Here is a 16,592-nt window from a genome sequence, read left to right on the forward strand (position 1 = left end):
AGGCCCCCTGCATTGGGAACGTGGAGTCTTAACTGCTGGACCACCAGGGAAGTCCCTCCAGGGTGCCTTTAGCTGCTACCCTCAGTTACAGGTGGAGAGGTTGAGGTCCATGTGGGATGCAGGGACTTGGCTGTGGGTCAGAGCTGGGGTGGGACCTCTGGCTGCAGGGCCCAGAGCTGCCTGCCACTCCTGGTTGAGCCAGCAGTTTTGTCCTGTGCTGTCCAACAACAGAGGACCAAAGTCTTTTCTGCTTAACACACACCCGATCTGTCTTGTGTTTGCCACCTGCAAAACTGAAGGTTTGTAGCCTTTCTGATGAGCTGGGAATATAATCTGGCTGCAGGAGGCCTGTTGAGACTTGCCTTTGATTCATCATGTCTCTTTCATCCTGGCTTGAGAGCCCGAGAGTTTGGATGTTACGTTTTTATCTTCTTTTTCGCATCAGCTCCTACAGGGTCACCTGTCATCACAACCACATCTTATCCTGTTTGTGTGTTTCAGTTGGTTAAAGCGTTTTTATGTTTGACAGTATTTTTCTCCTCTGTGGCTTTTGTGGTTGATGCTTTTAATCAGTGCTGACTCTTCAAGGAAAAGATTTAGCTTTTACATCTCGGAGCAAACAGCCACTAGTGTGTCTGGTGTTGGAAAGCATCTTAGAGCTGTAGGCTCAGACTTAGAACCAGAAGCGTCCTCAGGTTCACCTGGTGTTGACCGAGCAAGAAGTTAGTCCACAGACAAGTGGGAGGCTTTGCCCAGGGCCTGCAGTACGTTAGCTGTCCAGCCTTTTGAGATTGAGCTCCGTGTCAAGGGTGTGAACTGGTGCCTCCCCGTTCTACATCTTGGCAGACATTACTAATCAATGAGCCCATCCTGGGCCGGAGACCCACACCTTGGTATTCCGGGCAGCCACTGCTAGTCGATCAGCAATGGCGAGAGAGAGGACACCTGTTTGTCTTGCCTGCCCCTCTCAGCCCAGCATCCACCCCCAGGTAGGGGAGGCAGTGGGGAAGAGCCGCTGAATGTCCCCATCACTGAAAACGTCACTCATCCAGCTGCCCCAGTGAGTCGTGGCTTTGTTAGGTGGCCTCGCCAGGTGCAGACGCTGCTGGGGCCCGACCTGTTCCAGGCAGTTCAGGCCCGACGCTGGTTCAGCCCTACGTCTGCCATCCTGCAGGTGATCAACATCGACGGGACAAAGAGGCGGACGCTCCTGGAGGACAAGCTCCCACACATTTTCGGGTTCACGCTGCTGGGGGACTTCATCTACTGGACCGACTGGCAGCGGCGCAGCATCGAGCGCGTGCACAAGGTCAAGGCGAGCCGGGACGTCATCATCGACCAGCTGCCCGACCTGATGGGGCTCAAGGCCGTGAATGTGGCCAAGGCCGTCGGTGAGTCGGGTCAGCCTCCAGCCATGGGTCAGCCATGTCACAGGCTCGTGGCTGCCCTTTTGGTCCACAGGCAGCCCAGTTGGAGGACAAAACAGGGGGTGTAAGTGCCCGGCTGGGGCACTACTCTGGGGCTGGACAGCACAGGAGATGGTGAGAATATTGGTCCAGGACCAGTGGCATGGGGGTGGGGTATTGACCAGGCATGGTGACTGGGCACTGGTGGCAATAGTTGTTCTCACGATGGCTAACACTTGCAGAGCGCCTGCTGCATGCCAGGCTGTGGCTAAGTGCCTTAGTGCCCAGAGCAGCCCTCTACGCGAATTACGATGTGGCCCTATTTGCGCTGGGGAGAGGGTGGCAAAGCCGTGTAGCTATTGGGTGGCCAAGCTCAGGACTCATGCCCGGGTCTGCCTCGACCTCCTGGCTGGGCTGGGCTGGAATTGTTGTCCAGTGTGACAGGCTGGACCCTCAAGCACACACCTTTTATCTGAAAGCCAGGATCTGCAGAAAGCTCCCTTAACACAAGGATTTGTCTCTTTATGAATATGATTCCCAGTGCAGGTCGACAGGCTACACTGGGGACAGTGGTGTCCAGCTGTGGTGGGAGGACAGATGGGGGGACGGGACTGTGGGCTCTGTGGCAGCAGGGACCCTGTCCCCAGCTGGGGCCCAGCACCTAGTACTGCACCTACACATCAGAGACACTCAGCAAGCCTTTGCTGGAGGGAGGGAGGGAGAAAGGACCAGAGAGGCCCCAGTGCTCGCCCTTAAGTCTAGTGGGTGAGACACCCCTTAGTTAGCTCTGCTGCCAGGCTGGTGACTACAGTTGAGGTGTTAGAGGGATGCCTGGCTTTAAAATATGAGGGAGGGCATTTGAGCTTGGAATTTAGGGAGCAGGTGGGGGTCAGGGTTTGCCCAGCAGAAGCGACAGCTGAGCACAGGCCTGGAGGTGAGGCCGTGGGCGGAGATCCTGGGGGGATCTAGTGCATCTTGGTCTCCGGGAGAGGCCTTTAGTCACAACCCGCACTCCTGAGACAAGGCGATGGAATCAGCACACTCAGTTTACCAGCCGCCTTTGAAAACACGTTTGTCATCCACTGTGGAACGTGAGGCCCACCGGTGAGTGAGTGTCTGAAAAACAAAAAATAAAACCCTAGAGATAAGAAAAATGATATATCCATTGGGTGTGATTTAAAGTTGAGAAATCGGACCCCTCCCTCCCTCTTTCTCTCTCTCTCATGTAGGGATTTACTGGGAAAGATGGGAGAGAGGATTCTTTTTCTAGCTGAAATACTTGACACTAAATTAAAGCCAATTTTAACAGCACTGCGGCAGATGAGTGAGACTAACGGCCTGGCCAAAAATACATGAATGCTAAGTACAGTCTGCTACAATAAGAAAGAGGCGCCTTGGGCCGTCCTGGGTGCATCTGAGTTCGAGGGCACCGAGAGTGCCGGGGACCAGGAGGAGGAACTGTCTGGGTGGTGTCTCGGGCTGCGGTCAGGTCAGCAGGCAGGGAGTCCAGGCCCGGCGGGGTGGGGGGAGCAGGGGGTGCGGTTGTCCCCAGGTCGCCATGAGGATGGAGGAGTCCAAGTGCGGGAATGCCCTGGGCCCAGAGCCAGCCGTTGTTACGTGCCCTCCCCATGCCTGGGGAGGCCCTGGGTTTCCATCCACCCACCTGCTGTCCCTGTGTGACGTCTGGCAGAAACGAAGCCTCGTACAACCGTGGAACCACTGCCCACCCCCTCTCTGCTGGGCCTCTGGCGTCTAGAGCCTGTGTCTTTCCGTCCAGGGACCAACCCGTGTGCGGACAGGAACGGGGGCTGCAGCCACCTGTGCTTCTTCACGCCCCGCGCCGCCAAGTGCGGCTGCCCCATCGGCCTGGAGCTGCTGAGTGACATGAAGACCTGCATCGTCCCCGAGGCCTTCCTCGTGTTCACCAGCCGGGCCGCCATCCACAGGATCTCCCTGGATACCAATAACAACGACGTGGCCATCCCACTCACGGGCGTCAAGGAGGCCTCTGCGCTGGACTTCGACGTGTCCAACCATCACATCTACTGGACTGACGTCAGCCTGAAGGTATGGCGGCTGGGCGTCCTCCCCGTGCACCTTTCCCGTGAATACCTACCCGGTGATGGTATCGCCTCAGAGGCTGAAAAAAGGTTTTCTTCCTTTTTTTAAAAAAAAAAATTTATTTGGTTGTGTGGGGTCTTAGTTGCGGCAGGCGGGCGCCTCAGCTGCAGCTCACGGGCTCCCCAGTTGTGGCACATGGGCTCCTTAGTTGCGGCACGCGGGCTCCTTAGTTGTGGCATGGGAACTCCTAGTTGCAGCATGCATGTGGGATCTAGTTCCCCAACCAGGGATCGAACCTGGGCCCTCGGAGTCCCATCCACTGCGCCACCAGGGAAGTCCCTTGTTTTTTTTAACGGTTTGTTAAAATTGAAGTTTAGTTGCTGTACAATGTAAGTTACAGGTGCACAATAGAGTGAGTCACAATTTTTAAAGGTTATACTCCATTTAGAGTTATTATAAAATACTGGCCACATTCCCTGTGTTGTACAATATATCCTTGTAGCTTATTTTATACCTAATAGTTTGTACCTCTTACTCTCCTACCATGATGTTGCCCCTCCCCCTTCCCTCTCCCCACTGGTAACCACTGTATCTGTGAATCTGCTTCTTTTTTGTTATATTTGCTAGTTTGTTGTATTTTTTAGGTTGCACATATAAGTGATATCGTACAGTATTTGTTTTTCTCTGTCTGAATTAGCATAATACCCTCCCAGTCCATCGATATTGTTGCAGATGGCAACATTTCATTCTTTTTCATGGCTGAGTAGTGTTCCCTTGTAGAAAAAGTTTTGGGTTTTTTTTTAAAGAACTATAGGGAATTCCCTGGCGGTCCAGTGGTTAGGACTGCGCACTTCCACTGCAGGGGGCACAGGTTCGATCCTTGGTCGGGGAACTAAGATCCTGCAAGCTACACAGTGCTGCCAAAAAAATAAATAAATTTAAAAAAAATAAAAGAACTATAATATTTATTGTAACTCGATTCACACCAATAGAACATTAGTGAACCTGCGTTAATAAATAAGCACGAATGATTACAATGAGCAGGTCCAGTGGACACACCAGGTGGCCATTTCTAGAGTGATTGGGTGTCCGTGTATTTTTCGATTCACCCCATCCACTCCCTCATGAGTGCCCGCTTACTTAGCAAGCTCTTTCTTTGTTCCGGGTGCTAACATAAACATCCTGGATGAATACAGGAAAGCCTCTTTCATCTTCTAAAGCAGGGTTTGGCATACTGGTCCGTGAGCTGGCCTCCGTGTTTTGTCAATAAAGTTTTATTGGGTCACACTGGTGCCCATTTGCTCATGGATTGTCTGTACCTGCTTTTGTGCCACTAGGTTGTGACAGATCCAAATGTCCTGTGACACCTGAAATATTTACAGAAAAGGTCTGCTGACCCCTGTTCTAAAGCACTGGACAACTCAAACAGTTTAATCACCTGTCTTTTATTCTACTGTTGGTATTACATGGCTCTTAAAGATTTTTCTGATTTTAAAAGTCACAGGGTTCATTGTAGAAAGAGAGAAAAGTATATTATACAGAAAAGTATAAAGAAGAAAATAAAAACGCCCACATCCCCATCATCCCAAGTCAGCCATTGATGTCATTTTAGTGTATTTCCTTTGAGTTTTTGCCTATGTTAGTATTTCTCATAATCACAATCATATGCTACGTAGAATTCTGTATCCTGGTTTTCTTCATATCACATTATAACAGGTATTTTATCAGCCTATTACAAACTCTTTAACATAATTCTTTAAATGTGTAAAATATTCCAGTGCACATATATTCCTTATCATACTTAACCGTTCCCTTATTTTAAATGTTCTTCCAGTTTTTTCCGACTCTAAATGATACCACAGTAACAAGCATCTCTGTGGGTAAAGCCTCTTTTGTGTTTTCATTCCTTTGGATAAAGTTTCAGGAGGAAGATTACTGGGTGAAAGGATACAGTGATTTTTTATTTTTTTAAGGTTACAACTATTTTGAAGGGTCATGATACATATATATATATAATATAGCTTATATATAATTATATATTTTTTATAATTGTATACTATTAAATAAAATATTTTTACATATTTTTAAATGAAGTATATATTTTATGTATATAACCAAATTGTTTCTTCTAAAAAGGTTGTATTTTGCTGCTTTTCAAATGTTCCTTCAAAAACTCAAATGTTGGGAAAAAATTAAAATAAAATATAAAAGAAATAAAAAGAATAAAAACTCGAATGTTGGTGATTTGGTCCCAAATGTGATCAGTAGTTGCTCCAGGAGACATCTGCAAAAACTCTGGTTTCTAACCGGTGCCCCTTTCCTCCTCACCTGCTCCCAGACCATCAGCCGAGCCTTCATGAACGGGAGCTCCGTGGAGCACGTGATCGAGTTTGGCCTCGACTACCCGGAAGGCATGGCCGTCGACTGGATGGGCAAGAACCTCTATTGGGCGGACACCGGGACCAACAGGATCGAAGTGGCCCGGCTGGACGGGCAGTTCCGGCAGGTCCTTGTGTGGAGGGATCTGGACAACCCGAGGTCGCTGGCCCTGGACCCCACCAAAGGGTGAGGACCGTTTTTGTCCAGCAGGCATGTCCCCGTCACCTCTCTACATGAGCCAGTGCGTTGATGACCCGAGGCCGAGGCAGACGGCTGCCCACCTGGCACTCTGCGGTTAGAGCAGTAATGACCGCTACTAGCTTTGAGGTGGCCGGGGCCGGCGGGACCCTTGGAGGTCATCTGGTTCATTTCATAGTGGAGACACTGAGGCCCAGAGCACAAGGCAGGAAGGGAAGCCTCTGTATCAGGCACCGCATTGGGCGCTCCCAGGGGGGGTCATCTCATCTGGGCATCCAGGGGCCCTGCAAGGGGTGGGTGATTTTACAGATGCAGAAACTGAGGCTCAGAGAAGCTCAGTGATTTACTGAAGGTCACGTAACTGGTTAGAGCAGGGCTGGGCCAGGAAGTCCCGTGCAGTCCTTTCTGGGCTCCTGTCCTGGGCTTCTCCCCTCCTGCTTCTTGCTGGCCACTTAGCGGCGGTTTAAAGCCCACCTTGCAAGGCACATGCTTTTAGGTGTCAGGCAGCCTGGGGGCCCTGCCCTGGGGCCGGAGGGGCCAGGGTGGAGTCCTCCTCTGCACTCAGGGCTCGAACCATAAAGCATTAGTGGCGTGTAGGGAGCACTCCAAACCCTGCATGCTGCGTGCTCTTCCAGGGAAGGGAAGATTTCGACAGAACAAAAAGAAAGGTCCAGGTTTTAGCGAAAGGACCAGTGAAACGTACACAATTCTGGAATGGGAATTCCTTCCCCGGAGCCACTGCTGAAGAGCGACGAAGGAGGACCCGTTGGTGGAGACGGCAGAGCTGAGTTCGAATCCTGACCCTACGATGCCTGTTTGCCTCAGGGTCTTGTTTTCTACCTTCTTTGAGGAGAGGAGACTGTACGCCCCGATTTGCCCACGTTCTTCCTGCCCGTCCCGGTCACCCTGGCATCCTGTCCGGCTTAGTTAGCGTTTGTCCCTGACACAGGTGTCCCAGGCTGGATGTCCTGTTGCACGGTCACCCCGTCTGTGCACCCGAATGAGAGTATCAGGGCTTAGCTTGCAGGGGGGCTGCTGTGGGACCCCGGGAGGCAGGATGTAGCTCCGTGACTGCTCCCAGAGGGACGGTGGGGTAGAGGGGGCTCCGAGGGTCTCGCCCCTTCCCTGCTTCCTGCAGGGGTGCCATCGGCACAGCCGAGGAGATGGCGGCAGGTGTGCTCCCTGCCCTGCCGTGAGGGTGGCCGTGCCTGAGCCCCGCCCTGCTCCCATGTCTTCCAGCTACATCTACTGGACCGAGTGGGGCGGCAAGCCCAGGATCGTGCGGGCCTTCATGGACGGGACCAACTGCATGACGCTGGTGGACAAGGTGGGCCGGGCCAACGACCTCACCATTGACTACGCCGACCAGCGTCTCTACTGGACGGACCTGGACACCAATATGATTGAGTCGTCCAACATGCTGGGTGAGGGCCGGTGGGCCCTGCCACGAGGGGGCGTCCCTGCCCCGGGCGTTGGCCGCGCTCAGCCCCCATGGCGCTGTGCCCTTGGGCCCGTGAGGCCCAAGCCCCACAGGAGGTGCGGCCACGCCCCGGGTGCTGACCCAGCCTTGCCCCCTCCTGAGGGTTGTCCCTTTCTGCCCCTGGTGCTGTTGCTGTAGATGTGTCAATAGAGACCCCAGTGACAGCTGTTTCCTACACACCAGCTGAGAGCCGGGTCCCAGCCAGCCCCGTGCCAGGATTCTAATTTGACCCTGCACCACATAGCGTAGGTTTTCGTTGATGGCGAAACTGAGGCCCAGGGAGGTCGTGGGACTTGTGTAAGGTCACAGAGTGCCACTCAGACCCCAGGGCCACGTGCTACAGCTCCATCTGACCCTGAATACCTACTGAGTGCTAAGCATTGTTCTGGGACCACTCAACACCTGGGATTAGGTTAAAAACAGAAACAAAAAACCCTCGCTCCAAGCCACCCAGCAGTGAGGGCAGGATTTGAGCCTAGAAATCACGTGACTCTGGACTTCTTGCGGGGTTGGGGGAGGTGGTTATATTAGCTCTCCTGGGTGATACCACATGATGGGGCTGCCCTGTGCAACCGAGAGAATTTGGCTTCCTTCCTAATCGCTGCTGCTGCCGCCACCTGTGGTGGGTGTGGTTGTGCCCATTTTACAGATGAGGAAACTGAGGCATAGGTGGGTTGAACGGCTTGTCCCCAGGTACTGTGTGAGCAGAGCCAGGGCTAGAAGCCCAGTGGCCTGGTTTCTGCTTGCGGCGGGCTGCACCCCCCCTGCATGCTGACTGTCCTGGTGTATGAGGCCAAGAGCAAGGCTTGAATGTGTCTTTGAGACCGCCACCCCCAGCCCCACAGGGAATTACAGGAGGCTGGTGCCAGGTGGGAAACCAGTCACAGCACAGCTGTGGTTGCCCGAAATAATTAAGCTCCCTGATTACCCCAGAGTAAAGACACACTCGGAGGAAAAGCAGCGAAAGCCCTGGAAACCCCCTTGACTCTGCAGGTTGAGGGTGGTCGTGTGTGTCCAGCCAGGCTGTTTTCGGCCATATTCCCACTGAATGGCGTAGACGTGTAGGGAGCACTTGGTTAATAACAGGGCAGGCCCCGGGCAAGGGGAGGGTGGGAATGTCGCCTGGCGTGGCGAGAGTGGGCGTGGGGCGTGAACCTGGGGACTCGCCATCCTGGTTGCACTCCTGGTCTTGCCACTTGCTGTGTGACTTGAGCCAGGTGACTTAACCTTTCTGTGCCTCGGTTCTCTAATGCCGGTGGTCCCTTCCTCCTACAGCTGCTGCTGTGAGAGTTAACTGAAAGGATGAGAGTGAAGGCCCTTCTCACCAAGCCTGGAGCACAGTCACTGCCCTCTGAGTGTTTAGTTAATGATGGTTGTTGTTGGAAAAGTCCACTCCGAGTCCCGGTCCGGGGCCCGGGGCGGAGTGGGGTCGGGCAGCGTGTGCGTGACAGAGGCAGCCAGGGAGCACCTTTATTTCAGAACTATCTTTCTTCTAATGATAAAATAATCAACTTAGAAAACTTCTAAAAATGCAGAACAACAGGAAGAAAAATTTTAATGATCCATAATTTCACCAGTCAGTAATAATGTATATTCACCTGTTGGCATATTTCTTTCCAGTCTCAAAATTTTTTTGATTGATTTTTAAAAAAATTTTATTTATTTATTTATTTATTTATTTATGGCTGTGTTGGGTCTTCGTTTCTGTGCGAGGGCTTTCTCTAGTTGCGGCAAGCGGGGGCCACTCTTCATCACGGTGCGCGGGCCTCTCACCATCACGGCCTCTCTTGTTGCAGAGCACAGGCTCCAGGCGCGCAGGCTCAGTAGTTGTGGCTCACGGGCCTAGTTGCTCCGCGGCATGTGGGATCTTCCCAGACCAGGGCTCGAACCCGTGTCCCCTGCATTGACAGGCAGATTCTCAACCACTGCGCCACTAGGGAAGCCCTCAAAATTTTTTTGATTGATTTTTTTTAAGCAAATATTTTTAGCTGTTCATCTCTGAAGATTTTTTTCACTTTTTTCCTTTTTAAAAATCATTTTGAAAATGTTGTTTCAAATCGTGCCATGTATGATCTTCATTTGGCTTTCTCCCACTCCTGTACAGGAGAAGCATGTCCCCATGTCGCCAACGTGTTTTCACTGGTACCGTTTTTACTGTGACATAGAGCATACGTGAGGCGCTCGTACAACACACACACTTTGACCAGTGAAGACTTAGAAACCCATGCCCAGGTGGAGGGACAGAACTTGTCGAGTGTCACCGGGCCCTGCACCCGCTCTCCCCACCTCACGCAGCCCTGAGCCTGCGTGTGGCCACAGTAGTTCTAGCAGGTGCACACAGGTGTGTGCTCTGCGTGTAACTGCTCGGCGGGTCATGTGATCAGACCCTGGTTCATTTCACAAGCCCTCTGCTGCTGGCGTTAGAATGGCACCAGCGTTCCCAAATGAAAGCAGGGTGTGGGCGGGGCTACCTTCCATCTGGAGGCTCTAGAGGAGAATCCATTGCCTTTTCCATCGTCTGGGGGCTGCCTGCATCCTTGACTCGTGGCCCTTCCTCCATCTTCAAAGCCAGCTGTATAGCCTCCACCAGCCTCTCTCACACTCTCCTGCTGCCTCTTATAAGCACGCTTGTGTTTGCACTGGGTGCACTGGGATAATCCAGGATCGTCTCCCCATTTCAAAATCCTTAATTTAGTCACACCTGCAAGGCCCCTTTTGCCGTGTAAGGTGCTATATTCAGAAATTTTGGAGATTAGGATGACCTCTTTTGGGGGGAGGGGGGGAATGTTGTTCTGCACGTAGTTTTTATCAAGCACTTAATTTGTGTCGGCATTTTGACCATTCTACGTGCATGATCTCATTGAATATTTATCACAATTATATCACAAACCTCATTGTTTTTTTCTTATCATAATTTATTACATTTAATTATCATGGATACCCATGAGGGCACTCTTAAGAATAACCATTTTGGGACTTCCCTGGTGGTCCAGTGGTTAGGACTCGGCACTTTCACTGCCGTGGCTCTGGGTTCGATCCCTGTTTGGGGAACTAAGATCCCACAAGCCACACGGCGTGGCCCCCCCCCAAAATACCTATTTTGCAGATGGGGAGACTAAGAGTCAAGAAGCTTACATAGCTTTCCCAAGGTCACATGCTGGTCAGGGGAGAAGCGAGGGGGCCCAGGCTGACTGCAGAACCTGGTTTCAACCACAGTGGTAGACTGCTAGGCAGAAGGTTTTATTTTATCAGTATTTAAAATTTTGATTGACATATATATACAGTCAAGTACAAAAAAGTGGTCAAGTTGGAGAATTTTTATGTACAGATACTTGTACATACACAGAAGCATCAACATAGCCTGTGTAGCTCCCACGCAGATCAAAGTAGGGACGTTTCCAGCCCTCAAAAGATTTTTAGTCAATCTCACCAGCCTCCTCAGGGGTTGGTGCTGCCCTGACTTGTGCTGTTCTAGAACTTTCTATCACTGTGACAGTACAGCGTGTGCTCTCCAGCGTCTGGATTCTTTCACTCAGTCTAATAACTGTGAGAGTCACCCACGTTGTTGTTATTCTTTTTTATTGCTGCGTCATTTCCATTGTATGAAGATCCTACCTTTTTGTTTTTAATTTGTTTTATTTTATAAAGTTACAACATTTTATTTATTTATTTATTTTTGGCTGTGTTGGCTCTCCGTTGCTGCGTGCAGGCTTTCTCTAGTTGCGGCGAGCGGGGGTGCACGGGCTTCTCCTTGAAGTGGCTTCTCTTGTTGCAGAGCATGGGCTCTAGGTGTGCGGGCTTCAGTAGTTGTGGCACGCAGGCTCAGTAGTTGTGGCTTACGGGCTCTAGAGCACAGTCTCAGTAGTTGTGGCGCACGGGCTTAGTTGCTCCGCGGCATGTGGGATCTTCCCAGACCAGGGATCGAACCTGCGTCCCCTGCATTGGCAGGTGGATGCTTAACCACTGAGCCACCAGGGAGGTCCCAAAGATCCTACCATTTTTAAATCCATCCTACTATTTTTTTTTTTTTAAATTTGGCTGTGCTGGGTCTTAGTTGCAGCACACGGGATCTTTTAGTTGCGGTATGCGGGCTCTTAGTTGCGGCATGCGGGATCTAGTTCCCTGACCAGAGATCAAACCTGGGCCCCCTGCATTGGGTGCTCGGAGTCTTAATCACTGGACCACCAGGGAAGTCCCTAATCCATCCTACTATTGACGGACATTTGGGTTGTTTCCTGTTTGCGGCTGTTACACATAGTTGCTGCTGTGCACATTCTCATCTGTGTTGTTTGGGTGGATGCTGCATGCATTTCTCTTGTGCTGCAAGAGGGGAATTGCCTGCCCTCAGGGCAGGTGCACATCCAGCCTCAGTGGACCCTGCTCGTTTCCCAAAGCGGTCACATGCTTTATGAGCCCGACGCAGGTGGCCAGGCTGCAGGTTGAACGGGTTCACCCACAGGACACCCGTGCGGTGCCCGTTGCTGACTCGGTACCCGTGTGTCTCCACGCAGGTCAGGAACGGGTCGTGATTGCCGATGACCTCCCGCACCCCTTCGGCCTGACGCAGTACAGCGATTACATCTACTGGACAGACTGGAACCTGCACAGCATCGAGCGAGCCGACAAGACCAGTGGCCGGAACCGCACCCTCATCCAGGGCCACCTGGATTTCGTGATGGACATCCTGGTGTTCCACTCCTCCCGCCAGGACGGCCTCAATGACTGCATGCACAACAACGGGCAGTGTGGGCAGCTGTGCCTGGCTGTCCCCAGCGGCCACCGCTGCAGCTGTGCCTCACATTACACCCTGGACCCCAGTAGCCGCAACTGCAGCCGTAAGTGCCTCGCTCTCCCCCTGTCCCTCACTCCCACATTAGATCATCAGTCTGACTCTGGCGGTTAAGGTGGAAAGAAGCTTTTTATCTGGGGAAACCTTGGTGCACATGGGCAGTTGGGCAGGTTGTGCACTTCACATGTTGCCTAATGTTACCTGGAGGCTCAGGCTGGGTGGAAGACCTGTTGCTTCATCAAGACACGAGTAGATGGTCCAAGCCCTCAGCTGGCACGCCCCATGGGAGGCTCTTTGGATGTGAAAAACAGTCCCTGTGGGGAGAGCACCCACTTATAGGGCCAGGCATTGTTCCAAGTGCTTTTTATGGCACTTAATCCTCCAGCCTATGGGGTAGGGAGTATCACTGTCCCCATTTCACAGACAAGGGCCCTGGGCACAGAGATGTGTAGTTACCCACCCAAGGCCACACAGCTGGTAAGACTTGAACCAGGTTTGAATCCAGGCAGGCTGGCTCCAGAGTCCCTGCCCTGACCCCTTGCGTGTGGCCTCGTGTCCACTGTGTAATCCTCACACCGACCTTCTGAACGAGGTAGGCCTTTTCACTTTCAATTCTAAGAAAAGCGAGGTTCAGAGAGCCTGAGAGTGACTTTCCCATGGGCCCGCAGGGAGAACAGCTGTGTCCTGTTGGCAGGCTTTTCTCCTGTGACATCAGCAGAGAGCTAGTTATAACTCGGCCTCTGTGCAGCGCTAGACAGTTTGTAAAGCTCTTTGTCATCCGGGCATTGTGTGAGCCTCTCGCAGCCCTGGGCATTAAGAGGACTGAGCTTCCTTGGCCCAATTATGTGGATGAGGGACCTACAGCTTCGAAGGGTTAAGGGGCTTGGTCGAGGCCCCAGGCCTCGTATGTGATGGGCCTGGGGCCACAGCCTGGGATTCCCCACTCTTGGGCTCCCTTTGGTCCTGTTGTCCTTGCTACTGGGGGCCATAACCTTGAAGGGTCAAGTGGAGGTGCAGGTCACGCACTGCCCAGAGGGGATGTGACTCGGGTGCTGGCTCCCAAGGCCGGCAGACCCAGGGCTGTGACTTGGATTCTTGTGGCCCAGCTGTAACTCTTGACGTGGCTGCAGATGGTGGCCTCTACACATCCTGGGTCCTGACAGCCCTGAGGAGCGTCCCCTCCCGGTGTCACTGTTCACGTCACACGGTTTTCAGCCATTCCCTGGCGCACGTAGAAGCCCCTGGCGAATCCCACTGTCACCAGAGCATCACACACACTTATGGGTGGGAGTTTGATGTTCACTACCTTTCCCTCCTTCTGACTTAAGTCTTGATAATCTGAAAAGAACTGGATATCTAGTTTTAAAATAACACACACTCTTATAAAATATGGAAACAACAGAGACGTGTAACATGGAGAATAAAATTCCCCGTAGTCCACCCCCAAGAAACAGTTTTGCGTCTTTCCAGCCTTTTTCCATGTACGTCTCGTAGGTGCACACGCAAATCTACATTTTACCATAAAATGGAATGCCATCCTCCCTGCCCACTCCCTGTTCGGCTCTCAGACACTGACGTGCGCCCGCCCCCGTTTGCCTCTCTCCAGCACCCACCACCTTCCTGCTCTTCAGCCAGAAGTGTGCCATCAGCCGGATGATCCCTGATGACCAGCACAGCCCAGACCTCATCCTGCCCCTGCACGGGCTGAGGAACGTCAAGGCCATCGACTATGACCCACTGGACAAGTTCATCTACTGGGTGGATGGGCGCCAGAACATCAAACGCGCCAAGGACGATGGGACCCAGGTAAGTGTGCTTGTGGGGGTGCGCGGGGGGCCCTTCCACGAGGAGCTCGCACTGGTGGCGTCCAGGCTAGGGCCCCCTTTTCTTAGCAGAGGGGGTGCCAAGAGGGCACAGTTTGGGGTAAACAGTGATTGGGCTCCGATTATGTCATTGCCAGGTATAAGGCTGAGCAGTGGGAAACCCTTAGATTGTGATTCTGTGTAGAAACTGGGTTTTGCAGTTGTTTAAGTAGCAGTGGTGGGCGTCAAACCCCATGGGATTTCTTTTCCTTTCCATAGTGGTTCTGTGCAGGGATAGTTGATATTGGTTATTCTAGATTTATCTTTTATTTTAGGGGAGTTGTATAGTCAGTTCTGTTATAATGCAATGTACATGTTTCTGAAAATCACTGCACTGTACAAAATCGCCCAGTACAGACCACAGGGCTGGTGGGGGAAAGGGGGTTAGGTGTGCAGCACTCAAAAGGCCATCAGTGACAAACGGAAAAAAAGAGAGGAACCTGGCAATACAGGGGCACTGTCCTTCGAATGTGAAGTGGTTCGGTACATAAATGCTCCAGCAGATATGGCTCTTGACATTGAAAAGACCTGAAGTTGGCGGAGGACATGGGGGTCGGAAGGTTGCAGCTTGTGGGTTTTTGTGGAACGCTGGAAGGAGGGTTGTCTGAGAGGGGACATAACGTTGTAACCCCAGCGTGGATGGCGTGGCTCCCAGTGCACAGGGGCTGGGGGTCGCTGGAGGCACGTGTGTTCGTGGGCCCCTGCTCGGTGCGGTGCTGCTGTGTCCTCTGCACTTGCCTAGTGTTTCTCCTGGGTGCAGTTGTGCAAAGCGCATGCGAAACGTGCTCTCTGCTCACATTGTCCCTGATACATCACTGCATGGGGACAAATACATGTTTTCCAAATGTGAGTCTAGCAGAACTGACTAGTTTTCTGTGTTAGGTGTTTGTGACCCATGCCAGGAAGGACATTGTCACTGCAGCCTCGGGGCACACCCGGCGTATCCAGCCATGTGACAGGGAACTGTGGCCAGAATTCCAGTAGGACGTGCCTGGCCGGTCATGCCAGTTTCTAAAGACTCCTTTCACAAAAGCTACAGAACCCAATGGTCTCTTTCTCAATCGAGTGGTCAGTGTAACAGCTTACGTCATCGTGGTGAAATCTTGATACTGTTAGAACAGCGATGCAGATGCTTGTGAGTGGAGATTTTCAGAAGATTTTCGTGTCTGTAATGGAGGTGTTTCTCTTCCCCACCCTGAACTGGGTGCCATTGCTGCCTGTAAGACTGGGCCTCACTTGCGACAAAATACCTCATCCACCCACGATGTGAAGTTAACAAGTCATCCTTTGACATGTGTGTCCTTGGTTGATGGTAAAAGCCCCAGCTGTGCCCGAGCAGCTGTGATCAGCATCTCTGTGGGGGCAGAGCCTGGTGGAAATGGTGGGAATGGATTTCTTTCATCCCACCCTGGGCGCAGGTGACAGTCCCTTTGAGTCCTTTGGAGAACAGGAAGTGTTAATTGATGGACCATGGCTTCCTGCTGAGAAAGTTGCTGGGCGCAAATTGCCTTAAAGTCCCATGGAGAGGCGTTCTTTTGCATTCTTTTATGGTGTCCGGCAGAAGTGGGGGAAGACTTTGAAGAAAAAGCCCTTTTAGGAACACTTAATCTGGAAAATATTCATTTCCCTTCCTGTGTCTCTTGCTAAACTCCACCCTCTGGTGGCTTTGATTATTAGGGGTACCACCCCACCTCCAAGGATGGTATTCTTAGCTATCATCTACTCGGCTGTCGTTTTTCTATTTAATTTTTTATTCTTTTTTTAAAATTTAATTAATTAATTAATTAATTAATTAATTTTTGGCTGTGTTGGGTCTTTGTTTCTGTGCGTGGGCTTTCTCTAGTTGCGGCGAGTGGGGGCCACTCTTCATCGCGGTGCGCGGGCCTCTCACTGTCGCGGCCTCTCTTGTTGCGGAGCACAGGCTCTAGAGCGCAGGCTCAGTAGTTGTGGCTCACGGGCCTAGTTGCTCCGCAGCATGTGGGATCTTCCCAGACCAGGGCTCGAACCCGTGTCCCCTGCATTGGCAGGCAGATTCTCAGCCACTGCGCCACCAGGGAAGCCCTAATTTTTTATTCTTTTATTGTGGTAAATATACGTTACATAAAATGGGCCATTTTAACCATTTTTAAGTGTACAGCTCCATGGCATTAAGTACATTGATATTGTTGTACAGCCATCACCACCATCCATCTCCAGAGGAAACTCTGTCCCCATTAAACACTAACTCTCCATCCCCCCCATACCCCCAGTCCCTGGTGCCCACCATCCTGCCTTCTGTCTCTATGAATTTGACAGCACTAAGTACTTTCTATAAGTAGAATCACCCAGTATTTGTCCTTTTGTGACTGGCCTATTTCACTTAGCACAATGTCCTCAAGGTTCATCCACATCATAGGAGGTATCAGAATTTTCTTCCA

General features: G+C 51.7%; 1 protein-coding gene across 2 annotated transcripts in view; it reads left to right on the forward strand.

Moving 5' to 3' along the window:
- LRP5 (LDL receptor related protein 5) overlaps nt 1-16,592 on the forward strand; it is a 110,093-nt gene that overhangs the window by 68,973 nt on the left and 24,528 nt on the right. For both annotated transcript variants that reach the window (XM_059932210.1, XM_059932211.1), the window contains exons 8-13: nt 1,175-1,391; nt 3,184-3,473; nt 5,806-6,032; nt 7,284-7,468; nt 12,036-12,359; nt 13,920-14,119. In XM_059932210.1, coding sequence (XP_059788193.1) covers nt 1,175-1,391; nt 3,184-3,473; nt 5,806-6,032; nt 7,284-7,468; nt 12,036-12,359; nt 13,920-14,119 — 1,443 coding nt within the window. The remainder of the gene's footprint in view (nt 1-1,174; nt 1,392-3,183; nt 3,474-5,805; nt 6,033-7,283; nt 7,469-12,035; nt 12,360-13,919; nt 14,120-16,592) is intronic.

This window comes from Balaenoptera ricei, chromosome 8 (assembly GCF_028023285.1).
Source record: "Balaenoptera ricei isolate mBalRic1 chromosome 8, mBalRic1.hap2, whole genome shotgun sequence".
NCBI lineage: Eukaryota > Metazoa > Chordata > Mammalia > Artiodactyla > Balaenopteridae > Balaenoptera > Balaenoptera ricei.